The following is an 18,235-nucleotide window of genomic DNA, read 5'->3' as shown; positions in this document are numbered from 1 at the left end:
ACACCAGTAGTCCAAATGACTCTCAGTTTTGGAATGACAGCCACGGATGATCTAGAATGAGTGGTATTTCTGGGGAGTGAATGAGATGGAGCTGGATGATTCCACATGTTGGCCTTTCTTTAACTTGAGTGAAGATCAAAGATCAGAAACTGCCATCTAGAGCTATGGCAATGGGCCTCTAATGGAAACACTAAAAAGGGATTTTCAATCTTCTGGCCAGTCCAAAGTCCGAAAAGTGCCCTGCTGCATCAGAGTCAATAAAGGCATCCATGGGATTGCTTTTGGTCTCTCCATGAAAGCAACACAGGGAACACCTGAGCTCACAAACTGTTGCAAAGTACATAAGGTTATTACAGTAGGTGATGTTAACTTTTCACACATCAGCTGGGAATCCCATAGCTGTGAAAGGACTAGATGGGATAGAGTTTGTCAAATGTGTTTAGAAAAGTTTCCTTGATCAGTACGTAGAAGTTCCAATGAGAGAGCATGTGCTACTGCATTTGCTATTAGGAAATGAGCCAGGGTGTGTGACAGAAATTTGTGTAGGGGAGAAGTTTGAATCCAGTGGCCACAATGTCATTGTGTGTGTGTGGCATCCGTTAGTCTTGTGAGACCATGGATCAGCGTAGGCCTGAGCAAGGTTGTATGGAAGACCAGCATTAGTTTCAAAGTAAATATGCAAAAAGTTAAGTCCGGCCTGTGGGTTGAGATTCTAAATTGGAGAAAGGCCAATTTTGATGGCATCAGAAATTATGTGGCAAGTGTGGACTGGGACAGGGTCTTTTCTGCCAAAAGTGAGCTTGGAAAATGGGAGACCTTCAGAAGCGAAATTTTGAGATTACAAAGCTTGTATGTGCCTACCAGAATAAAAAAGTAAAGATAACAAGTGTAGGGAACCTTGGTTCAAGAGGTACAGAAGCCCTGGTTAAGAAACATAAAGGAGGTGGATAGCAGGTACAGACAGGTAGGAACAAATGAGGTGCTTATGGAGTACAAGAAGTGCAAGAGAACACTTTGAAAAATTGGGAGGGCTGAAAGGAGGCATGAGGTTGCCCTAGCAGACAAGGTGAAAGAGAATCCCAAGAGTTTCTACAGGTATGTTAAGAGCAAAAAGTATGTAAGGGACAAAATTGGTCCTTTGGAAGATCAGAATGGTAATCTATGTGTGGAGCCAAAAGAGATGGGGGAGGTCTTAAATGCATTCTTTGCATCTATGTTCACTCATGAGAAGGATACAGAGTCGATAGTGGTGAGGCAAAGTCCATAAGACATAGGAGCAGAATTAGGCCATTCATCCCATCAAGTCTGCTCTGCCGTTCCATCATGGCTGATCTTTGACAATTTGAAATTTGATTCATATGCAGGTGACTAGGCATGGAAAATTTGTGGACATCTGCAACATTCCAACTCTCCTGACCTTGAGAATAACTGTTTCTGACCCATTCTTTCTTTTTCCAAAAGCCTTGGTCATTGCCAGCAGAGACAGTGAATCCAAAGGAACAGGGGAAGAAGAACTTTTCCCGAAGCTAATCAGGTGATATTGACAATGATAGTTTTTCTAGATTGCTCATTGGCTCTTTCAATAAGACTGTAGATATAATGCAGTGAATTAGCAAGATGCCAGTCCTAATGTTGCAGGAATAGAGATGCTGAATATAGGTCCAGGGTCAAGAATCTTACAGCATAGAAACAAGCTCTTTCAGTCCACTTTGCTGATGTCAACCATGAAGCCAATTTTCCCATTTTCCCGCATTTTGCTAATATTCCTCTATACCTTTACTGTCGAAGTACCTCACCAGATATCTCTTAAATGCTGTAGTTGTGTCAGCCTCACCTCCTCCTCTGGTGCAGCACTTTCTAGATATTCACTTTCCTTCATGAGGCAAAATTACACCTTCTGCTTCTCTTTCAAATGTCTCTCCGCTTAATTAGTATCTAGTAAATCTGTCTCTCTTAGGGAAAAAATATTGGTCTATCGATGCTCTTCATAAGCTTAGAAACTTCTTGAAGGTCACCCCTCAGCATCCTACAGTATTGTGCAAAAGTCTTGGGCACATATATAGAGAGCTAGGATGCCTAAGACTTTACCACAGTACTGAAAGTGGCATTGACATCATGGACCCTGTACAGATTACAGAGGAGGAGGTGTTTGCTACCCTGAGGTAAATCAGGGTGGATAAATCCCCAGGGCCTAACAAGGTATTCCCGTGGACCCTGTGAGAGGCAAATGTAGAAAATGCTGTGGCCCTAGTAGAGATTTTAAAACATACTTAGCAACAGGAGAGGTACCAGAGGATTGGAGGATAGCCAATGTTGTTCTGCTGTTTAAAAAAGGCTTTAAACAGAAACCAGGAAATTATAGGCCAGTGAATCTGACATCAATGTGACATCAATGTGACATCAAAGAAGGTGGTGTGGAGTGATGTTGGCGCTAAACGGCGACTCCTTTCCTTGTATCTTCAGAAACAGCTCTATTTCTATCTTTAATATCTTTATTTTTCCCTTTCGGGGTTCTTTTGAAAACCCTGACCTGGAGTTACACGCTGACTACAGTTTGTTGCGGGAATGGGACCCACTCTCGGGGTTTCATAACCAGCTATTTTTGTTCAGCACACCAAAGGCTCAGCCTAAGTATTCATCTCGGCTTTGGAAGCCTAGGATCTTGGGGCTCTGGAGAGAGGTGGATCGAGTGTCGGTGTCATGACAGGAGACCTGTGTGCATTCGGGGGAGAAGGAATATCTGTGGCTGTGTGCCCGGAGACTCGTGATCTTCAGGCACAGACCTCGAGAAAAAAAGGGCGATATGGCCGACTTTTAACATCATAAACCAGCGAGTTGTTTGTCACATCTCTCCACTCCCTGTGAAAAAGGAGACATCTCTTTTTCCCTTATTAGGGAGAGAGAGAGCCTGTGGTATGTCGAATACCGGATGAAACACAAAGTCTTTGGGGTAACTGTAAGTCTGTGTCTTCACCGTTGCTTTACTCACGCTTGAGTGCTCGGTGGTGGGCGCCGATGCATTTTTTGCCAGCGGGGGGATAGTTGCTTGCTTCCATTTACACTCAGGATGGGGGGGCTGTGGGGTACTTTGGGGTTCTAAGATTTGACTGTCTTTCATTCTTTGGGGCACTCCTCTGTTTTTAGTAGATGGTTGTGAAGAAAAAGTATTTCAGGACGTATATTGTATACATTTCTATGACATTAAATATCATCGTCGCCTTGGCTATTCCTCGAGGTCAAGGGTGATAGTCTTCATTCCATTAATCTATCACAGAGCATATTCGCCTGTGTGTGTATTTGTTTAACATGTACTTGATGTTGCACTCCAAGAAGCACACGATACTTCACAAATCAACCAACTGATTCCAATGGCATGGAAACCACGATGATTGGAGCTGATGGATTTGTTGCAGCCTTCATCCGTCTTCACAGCCATTGAGTTTGAAGTAACTTCATCCGCCTGTTCCACCGTTGAGATCTTGGTTGGATTGTTCTTTGTCAGGGACCTCACCCTCGACCTTACTGCCATGGATGACCCTACCAGGAGCATAGCTGCAGACGACATTGCTCTCAGGATCTCAGGACCACACAAGCTTCTCCACCTCAACAAGGTGACAATCCATGGGGTAGACATTAAATGTACCTTTGAAACATTTGAAGAATATTGAAAGGTATTTCAAGCAGTGGGGAATCAAGGCAACTGAACTTTGTGTTGTCCAGAAGCCATTTCACCACTCAGCCAAGAGCGGTCTTTGATTCTGATCCATGTGGGTAGTTTTCCGGCTAATAAACTCTGTGACTTGCTTAAAGGTATGGAATCACCTGGGGATTGTTAAGAGTTGTAGAGATAATGAAAAGGTCATTAGTACTATCCTTGCATGAATGTAGGTGTGAAATGTTGTGGAGATGCTGGGGTAGAGATGTTAGGACTGCATTGTAAGTACCTAATAGGTGGTGTCATACTTCACCCCCTCTGTTCAGGGATGGGTTTTCCAGTTTGACAAAGATGGCCTCTTTAACCCCTTTTTCAAACCACCTGTTCTCCCTGCCCATAATTAGGGTTAAAAAAGCCATCTTTGTTAAACTGGAAAACCCATCCCTGAGACTGTATTCATTAGAATGTAGAAGATTGAGAGGAGATTTGATATACATAATTTTGAGGGGTATAGATAGGGTAAATGCAAGCAGGCTTTCTATACTGAGGTTGGGTGGGACTGCAACCAGAGGTCATGGCATAAGGGTGAAAGGTGAGAAGTTTAAAGGGAACATGAGGGGAACCCTCTTCGCTCTAGGGCCATAAGAGTGCAGAATGAACTGCCAGCAAAAGGTCCATGTGAGCTTGTATTCAACATTTAAGAAAAGTTTGGATAGGTACATGGATAGTAGGGATATGGGGGCTATGGTCCCAGTGCAGGTTGTTGGGAGTAGGCAGTTTAAACGCTTTCAGTATGGACTAGATGGCCAAAGGGCCTGGTTACATGCTGTACTTCTCTATGACTCTACGACCACTCCAGAGGCAGCTGAACCAGGAGTGAGGCTAGCAATTGCCACAGCACTCCACACGCTGGATGGTCTTGGGAGTTTTCCAGCAGCTTGGGACAAGAGGTACAACAATGTCCGGCCTCCTCAGAGTAAATCTATCACCTCTACCTTCTTCTTCTCTCTCATTTGGCTCGAGCCTGGTCTGACCTGTTTGCATAGACTCCTCAGAGGCTGGGATTGGCGGCAGTCAAGGTGGACTCTTAGCCCAGGGAATAGGAGATGATGGAGGATAGTTAGAGGAGGAGTATATTCAGAATAATTCCCTTTGTCTGTCTTTTATCCTTTCCATTAATCAGTTATCACCAGGTCCACAGGAATCTCTAGAGCCTTTACTGAGTCTCAGTCCGCCAGGAGATCCTTTAGCTCATCATTCAGTCCCTTATGGAATAAAGTGGTTAGTCTCCATATTCCAGCTGCTCTCTGTGGTGGAATAATCAGTCACAATCTGATTCCCCTGGCACATGTTAAGGAGTTTTATCACAGACTTGCGGTCCCTGGCGGGGTGGTAAAACATCCTCCTCAAAGTTTCTGATAAATGGTCTGCACTGGCACAAATGGGTGAATCCCAGAGTGCAATGGCCCAGGCAAGGGATTTCCCAGTAAGGAGTGAGATGATTTGGGCTACCTTACCTTGTTCTGACCGGAACTTGCATGGCTATGACTTGAAGGCCGAGGAGCACTGTGGCAGGAATTGTGGGGTTACTGTCGCACTGCTTGTAAGGTGCAGCAAGTTTGAAAATCCACAAAACTGCAGCTGCTCTGGCCACACTCAGATCCTAGCTCCTGGAGCGGAGAGTTTATGAAGAGTGGCGAAGAGCACGTGTCTGCCTACAGTTGCTCGCTGGTAGGCCAAAGCAGTTTGCTGGCATTCATGGTGGCTCAGTTGTACTTTAACAAGTGGGCTAAGGATGATGGTGAACCCAAGTGCAGAATTAACAAGCTCAGACTCAAAATAAACAAGACGACACAAACGAAATTACAAACAGCAATACTAGAAATGGGATTCCTATGATCGAGCACAAAGGAATGGATCAGGCAGTGCTTGGCAGACTGACGGACAGCAGCAGCTATCCACACTCTGGGGAATTGAAGCAGTGAAGCTTTTTTGCCTGCTGTGGTCAGTCAAAACCCTGACACATGGGTGTTATTGAATGGATGAGAGATCCACTGCCATTTATTCTTTCCATTCTCACATAGGCTATGTACAGAGTAAAATCCTACAAAATCCAACAACTTGAAACATCCCAGTGTAGGCACAGTAAATATTAACCCCAGCCTCTGCATTACTTCTAAAACATTGTGGGCCGAAGAGCCTATATTGTGGTTTACTTTTTCTATGTCTTGATGTTTCTAAAGCCTTGGCCATAGGAATTTGGCCATTCTTTGTACCACTGTACTATTTTTCTAAGATAAACATCCCTCCAATTTAAGAGATTGTTGTGTTGTAGAGGGCATATGTTTGAGTAGAGCAGGACTGACTACATACAGAATCGGCTCAATCTTATTCAGACAATCTACCAGGTGGTCCCAAAAGCCACTGGCTCGGCACAGTAGTTCTGAGCCGTCTAAGTCAATCCCATGGCCACTTCAAATGCAATGTTCTGCTACCACTGATTTCTACATCTCTTCAAGATGGCGGCATGACGCAGTTTGCAGTGGCCTCTCCAGAATTGATATCTGTTATTTGTCAAGCGGGGTACCGTGCACAATCCTAATCTGATGAAAAACAGATGTGGGAGCACAGCGGAACATCTGGAAATCTCCAGGAAGGCTTTCTTTGTTGCTGCTGCTGTTGTGAGGTCTGGGTTTTTCCTGGGAAGAACAGGCCCCCAGTCCTCGGGGTTGTGTGGCTGTTGGCGGGGGCGTCTTAGTGCGCTCGGCAGAGGATGGTGCTCCGAGAAGCTGTGTCAGAGGCTCGGAGGTTCAACGGACACGGAGTCCGCTGTGGTTGGGGCACTTACACTGTGACTGCTGTGACTGCGAGGCTGAGTCTGGCAGCATCGTGGAAGTCCATAGCAAGAGTATTCCCTTCTGCCGCTTACATGGGATGACGAGTCTATTCAGACCCTGAGGACTTGTGGAAACTGTGTGGTGGTTTCTTTCGAACTTATAGTCTTTTAACATATTTGGACTATTTTCACTGTGCCCATGGTCTGTTCTTTATCAATTATGGTATTGTTTGCACTGTTGTAACTATGTGGTTTTGAGTCGGTCTTGTAGCTTTAGTTTTTGGTATGATGGGTGGTAGAGTTGGTCCCCTGACTTGGTGCATCTGGGTAGTCTTGTTTAATCTGGTGGATTTGGATCTCCTTTCCAGGGAATGCGCTAAGATGGTAGCACGATATTAATACGCAGCAGCCTCTCTGGACTCTGGATTTGGGGATTGCCAAACATTATGTGGATTTTCTGGTGTGGTCTGTTTTGTCTTGTGCTTTTGTGATATCATTCTGGAGGAATGTTGCTTCATTTTTTAACTGCATTGCAGTTGTGGTTTCTAAATGACAATAAACCAAAATTCAATTCAATTCAAACCTAACGGATACAAGTTCTGAGCTCCTTGATGGGGGTTTCCACTGTTCAACCCATCTGGCTGATATACATTGTTCCACACTCACAAAGAATCCTATATACACCAGCAGACACACGTCATCTTTGGAAGCCATTGAAATAAAACTAGGATAAAGACGAAGGTCTTGCTCTAGGGAAAAACTGACATTCAATTGTTGGGGAGTGGAAACGTGATTGGATGAGGACTAACCAATCAAGAGGAATGGACTACGGGGGTATAACTATCACTGGATAGACATGCCCAGGCATCATCCCTGATGAAGATGGCAGAGTTTGTCATCAAAACATAGGTTATAATCCATACTTGTGCCCATCTGGAAGCCCAAGAAGAGTTTATTGATCATATATGCCTGGAAAGCACTAGATCTTTAAAAGCATGCAGTTTGCTTGGGAGTGTGACTGTTCCAACCAAACCAGCTGAAATGAGCTTTGCTATCATGAAAGTAATGCATGAACATTTAGAACTGAAGTCATTGTTGATTCCAGAAACCCTTAAGTTTCATAGGCTGAATCAAAAGGAAGGGGGATCCATTTCAGCATATGTGGCTGAAGAGAAGAAGCTGTGTGAACATTGTCAGTTCAGTCATGGGCTTAATGATGCACTGTGAGATCATTTAGTTTGTGGAATCTTACAAGAAAGCATTCAAAACTGGCCACTAGCTGAAACACAGGTAACATTTAAAAGAGCAGTTGAAGTAGCTGTATTAATGGAAATAGCAGGAAGGGATGCAATTGAGTTGCAGTCCATGTGAAATGAGAGTGAGCATGAACACAGTTGCATCATCTAGACGAGGGGATACTAAACTTTGTCTATGTCATGGACCAATACCGTTAAGCAAGGGGTCTGTAGAAATTAGGTTGGGAGTCCCTGGCCTAGACGGAACCTGCCTGGCCAAATAAATAGTGTTACCATTGTAGCAAGAGTTCACATACATCAGACCAAAGCAGCTTTAAAGGTGAAACTTGCAGAAAATGCAATAACAAAGAGACAAAGAGCATGCCAAGCAAACAAAAATAGACCACACAGGGATGAGAAAAAACTATAAAAAGGGCAAGTTGCAGTTTCAAACAGAGCACTAATACACGCACTGCTGATGAAAAATCTGATAATTATGAGAGTGACATGGGACTAGTTAGCCATGACATTTACAATGTGAAAACCAACACGAGACAAGCAGCATGGCTCACACCTGAAGTGAACGGCAAATTAACTAAAATGGAATAGGTACTGGCTTGGCTGTTTTAGTCATTTCTCAAAATGAGTTTGAATGGCACTTTAAAGATTCCAAGCAGACTGACCGCCTTGTAGAAAGGTGTTATCCCACAAGAGTAAGAAACCCTCCACGGTGATTAAATCTATAGGACAATATAAAATTTACTATACTGTGGATGTCTAAATGGTAGTTGCATTATATAGTATACTGTGTATATAGTTAAGATGCATTCTACATTGAGTTGGAGTTCATAGCAAAGCAGGGAGGAGTGGTGTGTATTTAATATTTCAATAATAATTGAGTAATATTGAAGTATGCTATTGATTAAGCATTCTTTGTTGTTTGCATAATGCATTGTGGGTTATCAGTAAAATTACGTAAATAGTACACATCATCACACTAATTACCTAATGAATGAGTGCTTCACTTAAAGTAAAATATGAAGTGAGACTCACATTTCCGACTGCTGTCTTTTCCTTTCAACTATTCCAATGTTTCCGCGTTACAAAACATAATGAGTAAAACTGCAATGGAATGCAACCTGTACCTGAAGGCACCTTTGTAACCGAAGTATTGTTCATTAGGGCCGAAGGCACACTTGTCTCTTCCTGGGTCAGTTGAACTGGCCCGACCAGCACACAACGAGCATAGTTTAGACTCAGGATCTCCCCCTGGGGCACAGCTTTCACTGAAATATGTTGCTTCATTCAAAAAGAAAACAGAAATTGTAAACAGAAGAAAATCCAGCATAACACACACAAAACGCTGGAGGAACTCAGCAAGTCAGGCAGCCTCCATGGAAATGAATAAACAGTCAATGTCTTGGGACAAGACCCTTCTCCAGGACTGGAAAGCAAGTGGGGAGAAGCCAGAAGAAGGTGGGGAGAGGGAAAGAAGTACAAGCATGAAGATGATAGATGAAGCCAGGTGGGTAGGGAGAGGGGGGAAAAGAAGCGAGAAGCTGGGAGTTGACAGATGAAAAAGGCTGAAGAAAAAAATCTAATAAAAGAGGAGAGTGGACCATGGAAGAAAGGCAGGGAGAAGAGACACGATGTAGGTGATAGGTAGGTGAAGAGAAGAGAAAAGGTAAGGGGAGAGCCTGAGTAGTGAACGGAAGAGGGGAGAAACTACTGAATTTAGAAAAAATTATGTTCATGCCATCAAGTTAGAGGCCACACAGGCAGAATATGAGGCATTGCTCCTCCAACCTGAGAGTGGCCTCATCGTGGCAGTGGAGGAGGCCATGAACCGACATGTCAGAATGGGAATAGAGATTGGAATTTAAAAGGTTGGCCACCAGGAAATCCTGTTAACATTGTTTTCATTTTTGAGAAGCAAATTCTAGCACATTCACTGTTTGTGACATGACCTGAAACAGGCAAATGTGCTGAATGGAGCAGGACGGGGCTCCAGAACAGGTTGTGAGAGGCCCGGGGTGGACTGAGGTAGAAGCAACCAGGTGTGCTGAACGGAATGGATCGCATACACATTCCAGTTGTAAGGACAACTCTCTTACGGGCCAAGTGGAGTGGAATACATGAGGTTCTGTTGACTAAGTGGAATGAATATGTGCATTAAATGACATAGATGTGTGTATCATATGGCTATCAAATGAAATAATATGGGCTTATAATTGAACAGAATGACTGTCAAGAGAGTAAAGCAGAGAAAGTTTGGTGGGGACAAGGAGAAGGGATGTGGAAGGTGGTGCAGCCAGAGAAACAAAGGAGCAGTGAGGAAAATCAGAAGGGGATACGCAATGGGAAGGGAAATGGGTAAATGGTGATTTGAGTGGGAGCAGTCAGAACGAAAATGCAACGGACATCCAGGAGTGGAAACTAGAATGAGTGAAGGAATGAGAAAATTGTTCTGTTTCAGTGGTGCTCTGATCAATCTCAGGCCAAGAGGGAGAAGCTAAAGTCAGATGTATCAGTATTACAGTGGAGTAAAGGAAATCACAGAGGCATGAGAGAAGAGTTGACCAAAGTTCATTGGAAGGGAACACTAGCAGGGATAGCAGCAGAACAACAATGACTGGATTTTCTGGAAGAAATCTGGAAGGCCCAGGATTGATACATCCCAAAGATAAGGAAGTATTCTAAAGGGAGGATAGGGCCATTGGGGCTGACAAGAAAGGTCAAAGACAGCATAAGTGCAAAAGAAAGGGCATATAACATAACAAAAATTAGTGTGAAGTTAGAGGATTGGGGAGCTTTTTAAATCAAACAGAAGGCAGCTAAAAGTAAATAAGGAGAGACAAAATGAAATATGAAGGAAAGCTTGCCAATAATATAAAAAAATTATACCCAAAAGTTGTTTTGTGTATTTTATTTAGATATACAAAGAGTAAAAGAGAGGCAAGAGTGGGTATCAGACTGCTGGAAAATAATGCTGTAGAGGTAGTAATGGGGGCAAAGAATTAGCGGAAGAACTTAATAAGTATTTTGTTCAGTCTTTATTGTGGAAGACACTAGCAGTGTGCCAGAAATTTGAGAATGTCATGGAGTGGAATAGAGTATAGTTGCTTTTACTAAAGAGAAGATGCTTGGGAAGTTGAAAGGTCTGATGGACCATAAATAAGTAACCTGCACTGGATGGACTACAGCCCAGGGTTCTGAAAGAGGAACCTGAAGGGGCAGTGGCGGTACTAGTAGTGATCATTCAAGACTCACTAGGTTATGGAATGGTCTGGATGATTGGAAAATTGGAAAAGTCATTCTACTGTTTATGAAAGGAGGAAAGAAAAAGAAAGGAAGTTATAAGCCAGTTAGCCTGACTTCAATGGTTGGAAAGATGTTGGGATCTATTATTAACAATGATGTTTTGGGGTACTTGATAAATAAACCAATGCCAGCATGGTTTCTTTAAGGGGAAATCTTGCCTGATTTATCTTTTGGAATCCTTTCAGAAAATGACAGGCAGGATAGACAAAGGCAAGTCGGTGGATGTTACTTACATGGATTTGCAGAAGGCCTTTGGTATTACATGAAAGATACTCGCATGGATGGAAGATTGACTGACTGACAAGAGACAAAGAGAGGGAATAAAGGGGGCATTTTCTAGTTGAAATGAATGTTAACATCACATTTGTCTCACTCACCACAGACTCAACCTGCAAATTAACAATTAGGGAATCCTATACAATTCCTATATATTAGGGAATCCTCCCAAGTTCTCAAAAGTGGTATTTTCTCTCAACTTAGAAAACAGTCAACTCTTTGATTTCTTCTACCAAAGTGCATGACTATACACTTCCTGAGACTATGTTCCATCTGTCACTTCTTTGTCCATTCTCCTAGACCATCTTAGACCTTCTGTAGTCTCTCTACTTCCTCAAAAGTACCTACTGTCCACCTATCTTTACATTGTCTGTAAACTTGGCAACAAAGCCATCAACTCCATCATCCAAATCGTTGACATATAATGTAAAAGAATCAGTCCCGACATAGACCCCCTATGGAACACCACTAGCCACTGGCAGCCAGCCAGAAAAGACTCCCTTTATTCTCACTTTTTACCTCCTGCCAATCAACCTCTACTTTATCCATGTGAGAATCTTTCCTGTAATACCATGGGCTCACTGCTTATAGAGCAGCCTAATGTGTGGCACCACATCAAAGGCCTTCTGAAAATCCAAGTGCTCAACATCAACCAATTCTCCTTTTTCTATCCAGCTTGTTGTTTTTTCAAATAATTCCAACAGATTTTTCAAGCAAGATTTTCCCTTGGGGGAAACCATGCTGACTAGGGCCTATTTTATCATGTCCCTCCAAGTACCCTGAAATCCTTAATAATCAACTTCAAGTTACTCCCAACCACTGAGGTCAGACGAACTGGCATATAGTTTCCTTTCTTCTGCCTTCCTCCCTTCTTGAAGAAAGGAGAGACATTTGTTATTCTCCAGTCTTTTGGAAATATTCCAGAATCTAGTGATTCTTGAAAGATCATCACTAATGGCCCCCAATCTCTTCAGCAACCTCTTTCAGCACCCTGGAGTGTGCACCATCTAGTCAAGGTGACTTATCTATTTTCAGACCTTTCAGTTTCCGAAGAATCTTTTCTCTGGTAATGGTAACTTCACATGATAAATGACCCCGACACCTGGAACTTGCACCATACTGCTCGCTTCTTCCACAGTGAAAACTGATACAAAATACTTATTCATTTTATCTGCGACTTCCTTGCTCCTCCCTTACTACCTCCCCAGTATCATTTTCCAGCGGACCGATATCCACTCTCACCTCTCTTGTACACTTTATGTATCTGAAGAAACTTTTGGTATCCTCTTTAATATTATTGGCTAGCTTGCTTTCTTATTCCATTGTTACTTTATTGTTGTAGTATTTTAGTTGCCTTCTGTTGGTTTATAAAAACTCCCAGTCCTCTAACTTTTCACTAATTTTTGCTCTATGAGATGCCCCCCCCCCCCCCCCACCAGCCTTTGGCTTTTATCCCTGCCTGTGTTCTTTTCCAATCAGTTCTGGCCATCTCCTCTCTCTTGCCTCTGTAATTCCCTTAACTCCACTGGAATATTGATACTGCTGACTTTAGTTTCTTCTTCTCAAATGTCAGGGTGAATTTGATCATAATATGATCACTTTCCCCTAAGAGTTCTTGTACCTTCAGATGTCTAGTTAATTCTGGTTCTTTGCACAACATCCAATCCCGAACAGCTGATCCCTAAGTGGGCTCAACCACGAGCTGCTCTAAAAAGCTGTCTCATAGGCACTCTAGAAACTCCCCCTCTTGGATGCCAGTGGCACCTGATTTTCCCAATCTACCTGCATATTGAAATTCCCCATGGCTATTGTAACATTGACCTTTTGGCATGCATTTTCTATCTCCCATTGTAATTTGTAGGCCACATCCTTACTACTGTTTGGGAGTCCTTTTACCCTTGCAGTTCCTTAGCTCTATCCACAATGATTCAACAACTTCTAAAGCTATGTCACTTCTTTTGAATGATACGATTTCAGTTTTTACCAACAGAGCCATGGAACCTGGTTTGCCTTCCTGCCTGTCCTTTCAATACAATGTATATCCTTGGACATTAAGCTCCCAGCTATAATCTTTCAGCTATGATTCAGTGATGCTAACAACATCATAAATGCCAATCTGCAACTCTGCTACAAGTTCATCTACCTTATTCCATATACCGTGTGCATTCGAATATAACAGCCTCAGTCCTATATTCACTCTTGTTGATTTTGTCCTACTTTTGCATTGCAACTCGTCCTGTCGACTGCAATTTTTCCCTATCAACAGTCTCTCCTCACTATACATTGCTTCTGTTTGTAAACCAGCCACTTTATCTTCAACACCATCATTGCCTTTGCTATGATACACATTGAAATATACACAGCTCAGGACACTAGTTGGACAATGCTCAATCTTTTGATTCCTAACTTTGTCTGAGGTCTTATCAACATCTGGCTCCACAACCTCTCCTCTGATTGGTCTTCCACTCTAGTTCCCATTCCTTCAACTCTGGTTAAAACCCCACAGTGCGGCATTAACAGACCTTCACGCTATAGGATATTTGCCCCGTTCAGTTCAGGTGCAAACTGTCCCTTCTGTACAGGTCCCACTTTCCCAGGAAGAGAACCCAATGATCCAAAACTCTTATCCGCTTCCTCCTACACCAACTCCTTAGCCACATATTAAACTATATAATCTTCCTAGTTCTGGCCTCACTAGCATGTGGCATGGGTCGCAATCCTGAGATCACAACCCTGGATGTCCTGTCTTTTAACTTAGCACCTAACTCCCTGAACTCCCTACGCAGAACCTTGTCACTCGTCCTACCCACGTCATTGGTACCTACATGGACCACAAAGTCTGGCTGTTCACCCTCCCGCTTAATGCTGAGGACTCAATCTGAGATATTTCGGACCCTGGCATCCGGGAGGCAACATACCATCCAGAAATCTCGTTCTCGCCCACAACACCTCCTGTCTGTTCCTCTAACTAATGAATCCCCCATCACCACAATGTGCCTTTTCTCCCGCCTTACCCATCCGAGTCTCAGAGCTGAACTCAAATGCTAGAGACCCAGCAACTGCACTCCCCACCCCAACAGTATCTAAAGTGTTGGTGAGGGGGATGGCCACAGGGGTACTCTGCATTGGCTCCTTAGCTCCTTTTCTTTCCTGACTATCACCCCGGTTTCCAGTACCCTGCACCTTGGGTGTAACTACCTCTCTTCACGTCCTATTTATCACCCTTCAGCCTCCCGAAAGAACGCAAATTCATCCAGGTCCAGCTCCAAATCCTTAATGCGGATTGGTAGAAGCTGCAGCTGGACACACTTCCTGCAGTTGTAGTAGTCGGAGACACTGCAGGTCTCCGTGCCTTCCCACTATCCTGCATGGCCTGGAGAAAAAAAGTTCAACAATAAGCTTTTCTTTTTTTGCTTTCCCTGACCAAAGCCTCTCTTTATTGATGCCTCAAAGAGCTAAGGCCTTAAGATCACTACCCTGACTCTGTCCACTCAGATGATGGATGCTGCGTTTGTCCCTGCCCTCCTTTAATATGCTTTTGCTAATCAATCCCAAACGTGGATTGCTTGCTGGTCAAAGCTCTGCAAGAATCTGCAGGGGGTTAATGGGAATGAGGACTGCCATAGATTGGCTTTCAGTGGTTGGTAAGGACTTTGAAACATAGAAATCTATAGCACATTACAGATCTTTCGATCCACAATGTTGTGGCGACCATGTAGCCTACTGTAGAAACTGCCTAGAATTTCCCTACTGCATAGCCCTACTGCATTTTTCTAAGCTCCATGTACCTATTTAAGAGTCTCTTAAAAGACCCTATTGTATCCACCTCTACCACCTTTGCTGGCAGTGCACTCCACTCACCTACGACTTTCTGTGTGAAAAACCTGCCTCTGACATCCCCTTTTACTTACTTCCAAGCACCTTAAAACTATGCTCCTTTGTGTTAGCCATTTCAGCCTGGGAGAAAGGCTCTGACTATCCACATGATCAATCCTTCTCATCATCGTACACCTCTATCAGGTCACCTCTCATTCTCTGTTGCTCCAAGGAGAAAAGGCCGAGTTCACTCAACCTATTCTCATAAGGCATGGTCTCCAATCCAGGCAACATCCTTGTAAATCACGCTGGACTCACTCGATAGTTTCCACAAAATGGTGGGCTGTTTGACCAAAGGGTGGGCTGTACTGCCACCTGTTGGTCAATAGCCTATTTAACAGACAAAATGGTCAGAGCACCACTAACTATTGACTTAATTTGGTAAATTGCTTTGTTGTTGTCTCATGTAGTGAGGTACAGTGAAAAGATTTCTCTTACAAGGATGTTGCCGGGACTTGAGAAACTGAGTCACAGAGAAAGGTTGAATAAGTTAGGACTTTATTCCCTGGAGCGTAGAAGAATGAGGGGAGATTTGATAGAGGTATATAAAATTATGATGGGTACAGACAGAGTGGCTTTTTCCACTGAGGTTAGGGGATAAAAAAACCAGAGGACATGGGTTAAGGGGGAAGGGGGAAAAGTTTAGAGGGAGCATGGGGGAGGGGAGACGCTTCTTCACACAGAGAGTGGTGGGAGTGTGGAATGAGCTGCCAGATGAAGTGGTAAATGTGGGCTCACTTTTAACATTTAAGAAAAACGGGCAGGTATATGGATGAGAGGTGTATGGAGGGATATGGTCCAGGTGCAGGTCAGTGGGACTGGGCAGAAAAATGGTTTGGCACAGCCAAGAAGGGCCAAAAGGCCTGTTTCTGTGCTGTAATATTCTATGGTTCTATGGTTTTACACATCATCACACATCAAGGTTATATGAAAGTAAAGCAATAACAAAATGCAGAAAATAGTGTTAGAGTGACAGAGTAAGTGCAGTGCAGGCAGACAGGAGGTAGTGACTGCTTTAAATCAAAATGTATTTCAGTATCCTTCAAGGCAAACTTCTCATCCACAACCATCGAAGCTCACCATTGCCTCTATTTCCTTAGGAGGCTAAAGAAATTTAGCATGTCTTCTTTGACCATCACCAACTTTTATTGATGCATTGTAGAAAAATTTCACCCGGGTACATTACAACTTGGTATGGCAAGTGTTCTGCCCATGACTGCAAGAGACAGCAGGGAGCTGTCGACACAGCTCAGCACACTTTGCAAACCAACCTCCCCTCCATGGACTCTGCCTACGCTGCTTGCTGCCTCAATAAGGAAGTCAATCGAAGACCCACCCACCAAGGACAGTTTCCATTCTACCTCCATGTGTTGAGCAAGAAGATACCAAAGCAAGAAAGCGCATTTCACCAGGCAGGTTCAAGGACAGGTTCTACCCTGAATGGTACCCCGGTACGATCCAACTCGTTGGGATCAGGCACCTTATTACCTACTTTCACTGCTCTTTCTCTATACAGTACTGTAATGTAACACAAAGTACACTGCAGATGCTGTGGTCAAATCAACATGTACAAACAAGCTGGATGAACTCAGCAGGTCAGGCAGCATCCGTTGACTGCTCATTTCAACAGATGAGTTCATCCAGCTTGTTTGTACATGTTGTAATGTAACACTATTCCGTACCCTGTCATTGTTTTACTTTCTACTACCTCAATGCATTGTTATAGATGGCATGCAAAACTTTTTTTCAGTGTACCTCAGTGCATGTGACAATAATTTACTAATTTTTCAACATTATCCAGTTTATCACATGCCGTCAATCAGAAAGATAACTTACAGTTGTAAATGGTGCAGTTTTCAATTTTTCCCTGTGCAATTAGGAGGCCCATTGGGATCATCCAACCAGTTCGGTGCATGGCAGTATGGCATGACTTCTTGCCCCTCAGGCTATCCCAGGTCAAAGTCTTATCCTTCGCAACAGCTACTATATACACATCTGCAGCAAAGGACAACCACGTGAAATATTGGAGAAGCTCCCAGATTAACTCACAACACAGAATGAACATTAACTGTTAACGTAACCCTCAGGGGTTAAATTACAATCCACGTACAACATGTGTGCTTTTTTCCTGGCTGGTCCAGTTTTCCACCACCATCCAAAGACACACCAGGTAGGTTAATTAGTCATTGTAAATTGTCCCCTGATTGGGTTAGGGTTAAATCAATGTTGTCAGAGCTTGCTGAGTGGTATGGCTCAAAGACCCAGCAGTGTCTACTCTATACTCTATCTCTAAACAAAATTACGATGATGAGTTATTGAGACCAAGTCTGTGGTTGTTTTAGCACAGAAAGTTACCAGGCAATTCAGTGGTGCTGCAGGCAATGGTTAAGGTGGTCTGATCAGATAGACAGAGAAAAATTATTTCCTGTAGTGGGTAATGCCAAATAAGGGGGAAGATGTTGAAATCATCAGAACAGGCAGTTAGGAGATAGAGGAGTAAGGAGGAAAACTTATTCGAGGTTGGCATACCTCAAAGAGACTTTGCAGGAGAGTTGCTGACTTTAAAGAATTTTTCCTCCCTTCTCACAGTTTGGAGGGTAGAATCAGGAAATATTAATTGGGGGTAGTAGAAATCTGAACTCTGTCCTAAGAGCTGTCTTAGCCAGGAACAATATGACATCTCAAAACTAAGACCGATAGGTTGTTGTCAATATATAAAATGGAGGGGAGTTGAGGGAGTTATGATGCAAAGCAATTAAGGACTTGAATAGATAACGAAGTGGGAAGAGGGTAGTGCTGAAGTTAGACTCAGGGCAATATACAATCGGGTAGGAAGAGGAATATCAGTATTTGCATTGTGATGGCTTATTCTGTGCGAAAAAAGAAAACACGTTTCATTTTCACTAATTTGGACTTTACTGGTTTCCGTTAATGATCCAGTTGCAGTTTGGAAAGGCAGCCCTGTCTCAGCTCCATTCTAGTGGAGACACAGGCCAGTCCCAATCCCAGTGTAGATGCAAACCCACTCCCGATGAG

The 18,235-nt window shown here is 43.3% G+C and overlaps 1 protein-coding gene across 1 annotated transcript in view; it reads right to left on the bottom strand.

The window, feature by feature from the left end:
• LOC132403702 (serotransferrin-A-like) overlaps positions 1-18,235 on the bottom strand; it is a 134,102-nt gene that overhangs the window by 17,108 nt on the left and 98,759 nt on the right. Inside the window, exons 22-23 of the mRNA XM_059987290.1 lie at positions 17,036-17,194; positions 8,872-9,025 (exon numbers count right to left, since the gene is read on the bottom strand). Of these exons, the coding sequence (XP_059843273.1) occupies positions 8,872-9,025; positions 17,036-17,194 (313 nt within the window). The remainder of the gene's footprint in view (positions 1-8,871; positions 9,026-17,035; positions 17,195-18,235) is intronic.

This window comes from Hypanus sabinus, chromosome 2 (assembly GCF_030144855.1).
Source record: "Hypanus sabinus isolate sHypSab1 chromosome 2, sHypSab1.hap1, whole genome shotgun sequence".
Taxonomy (NCBI): Eukaryota; Metazoa; Chordata; class Chondrichthyes; order Myliobatiformes; family Dasyatidae; genus Hypanus; species Hypanus sabinus.
This window is presented reverse-complemented; position numbering and strand designations above follow the sequence as displayed.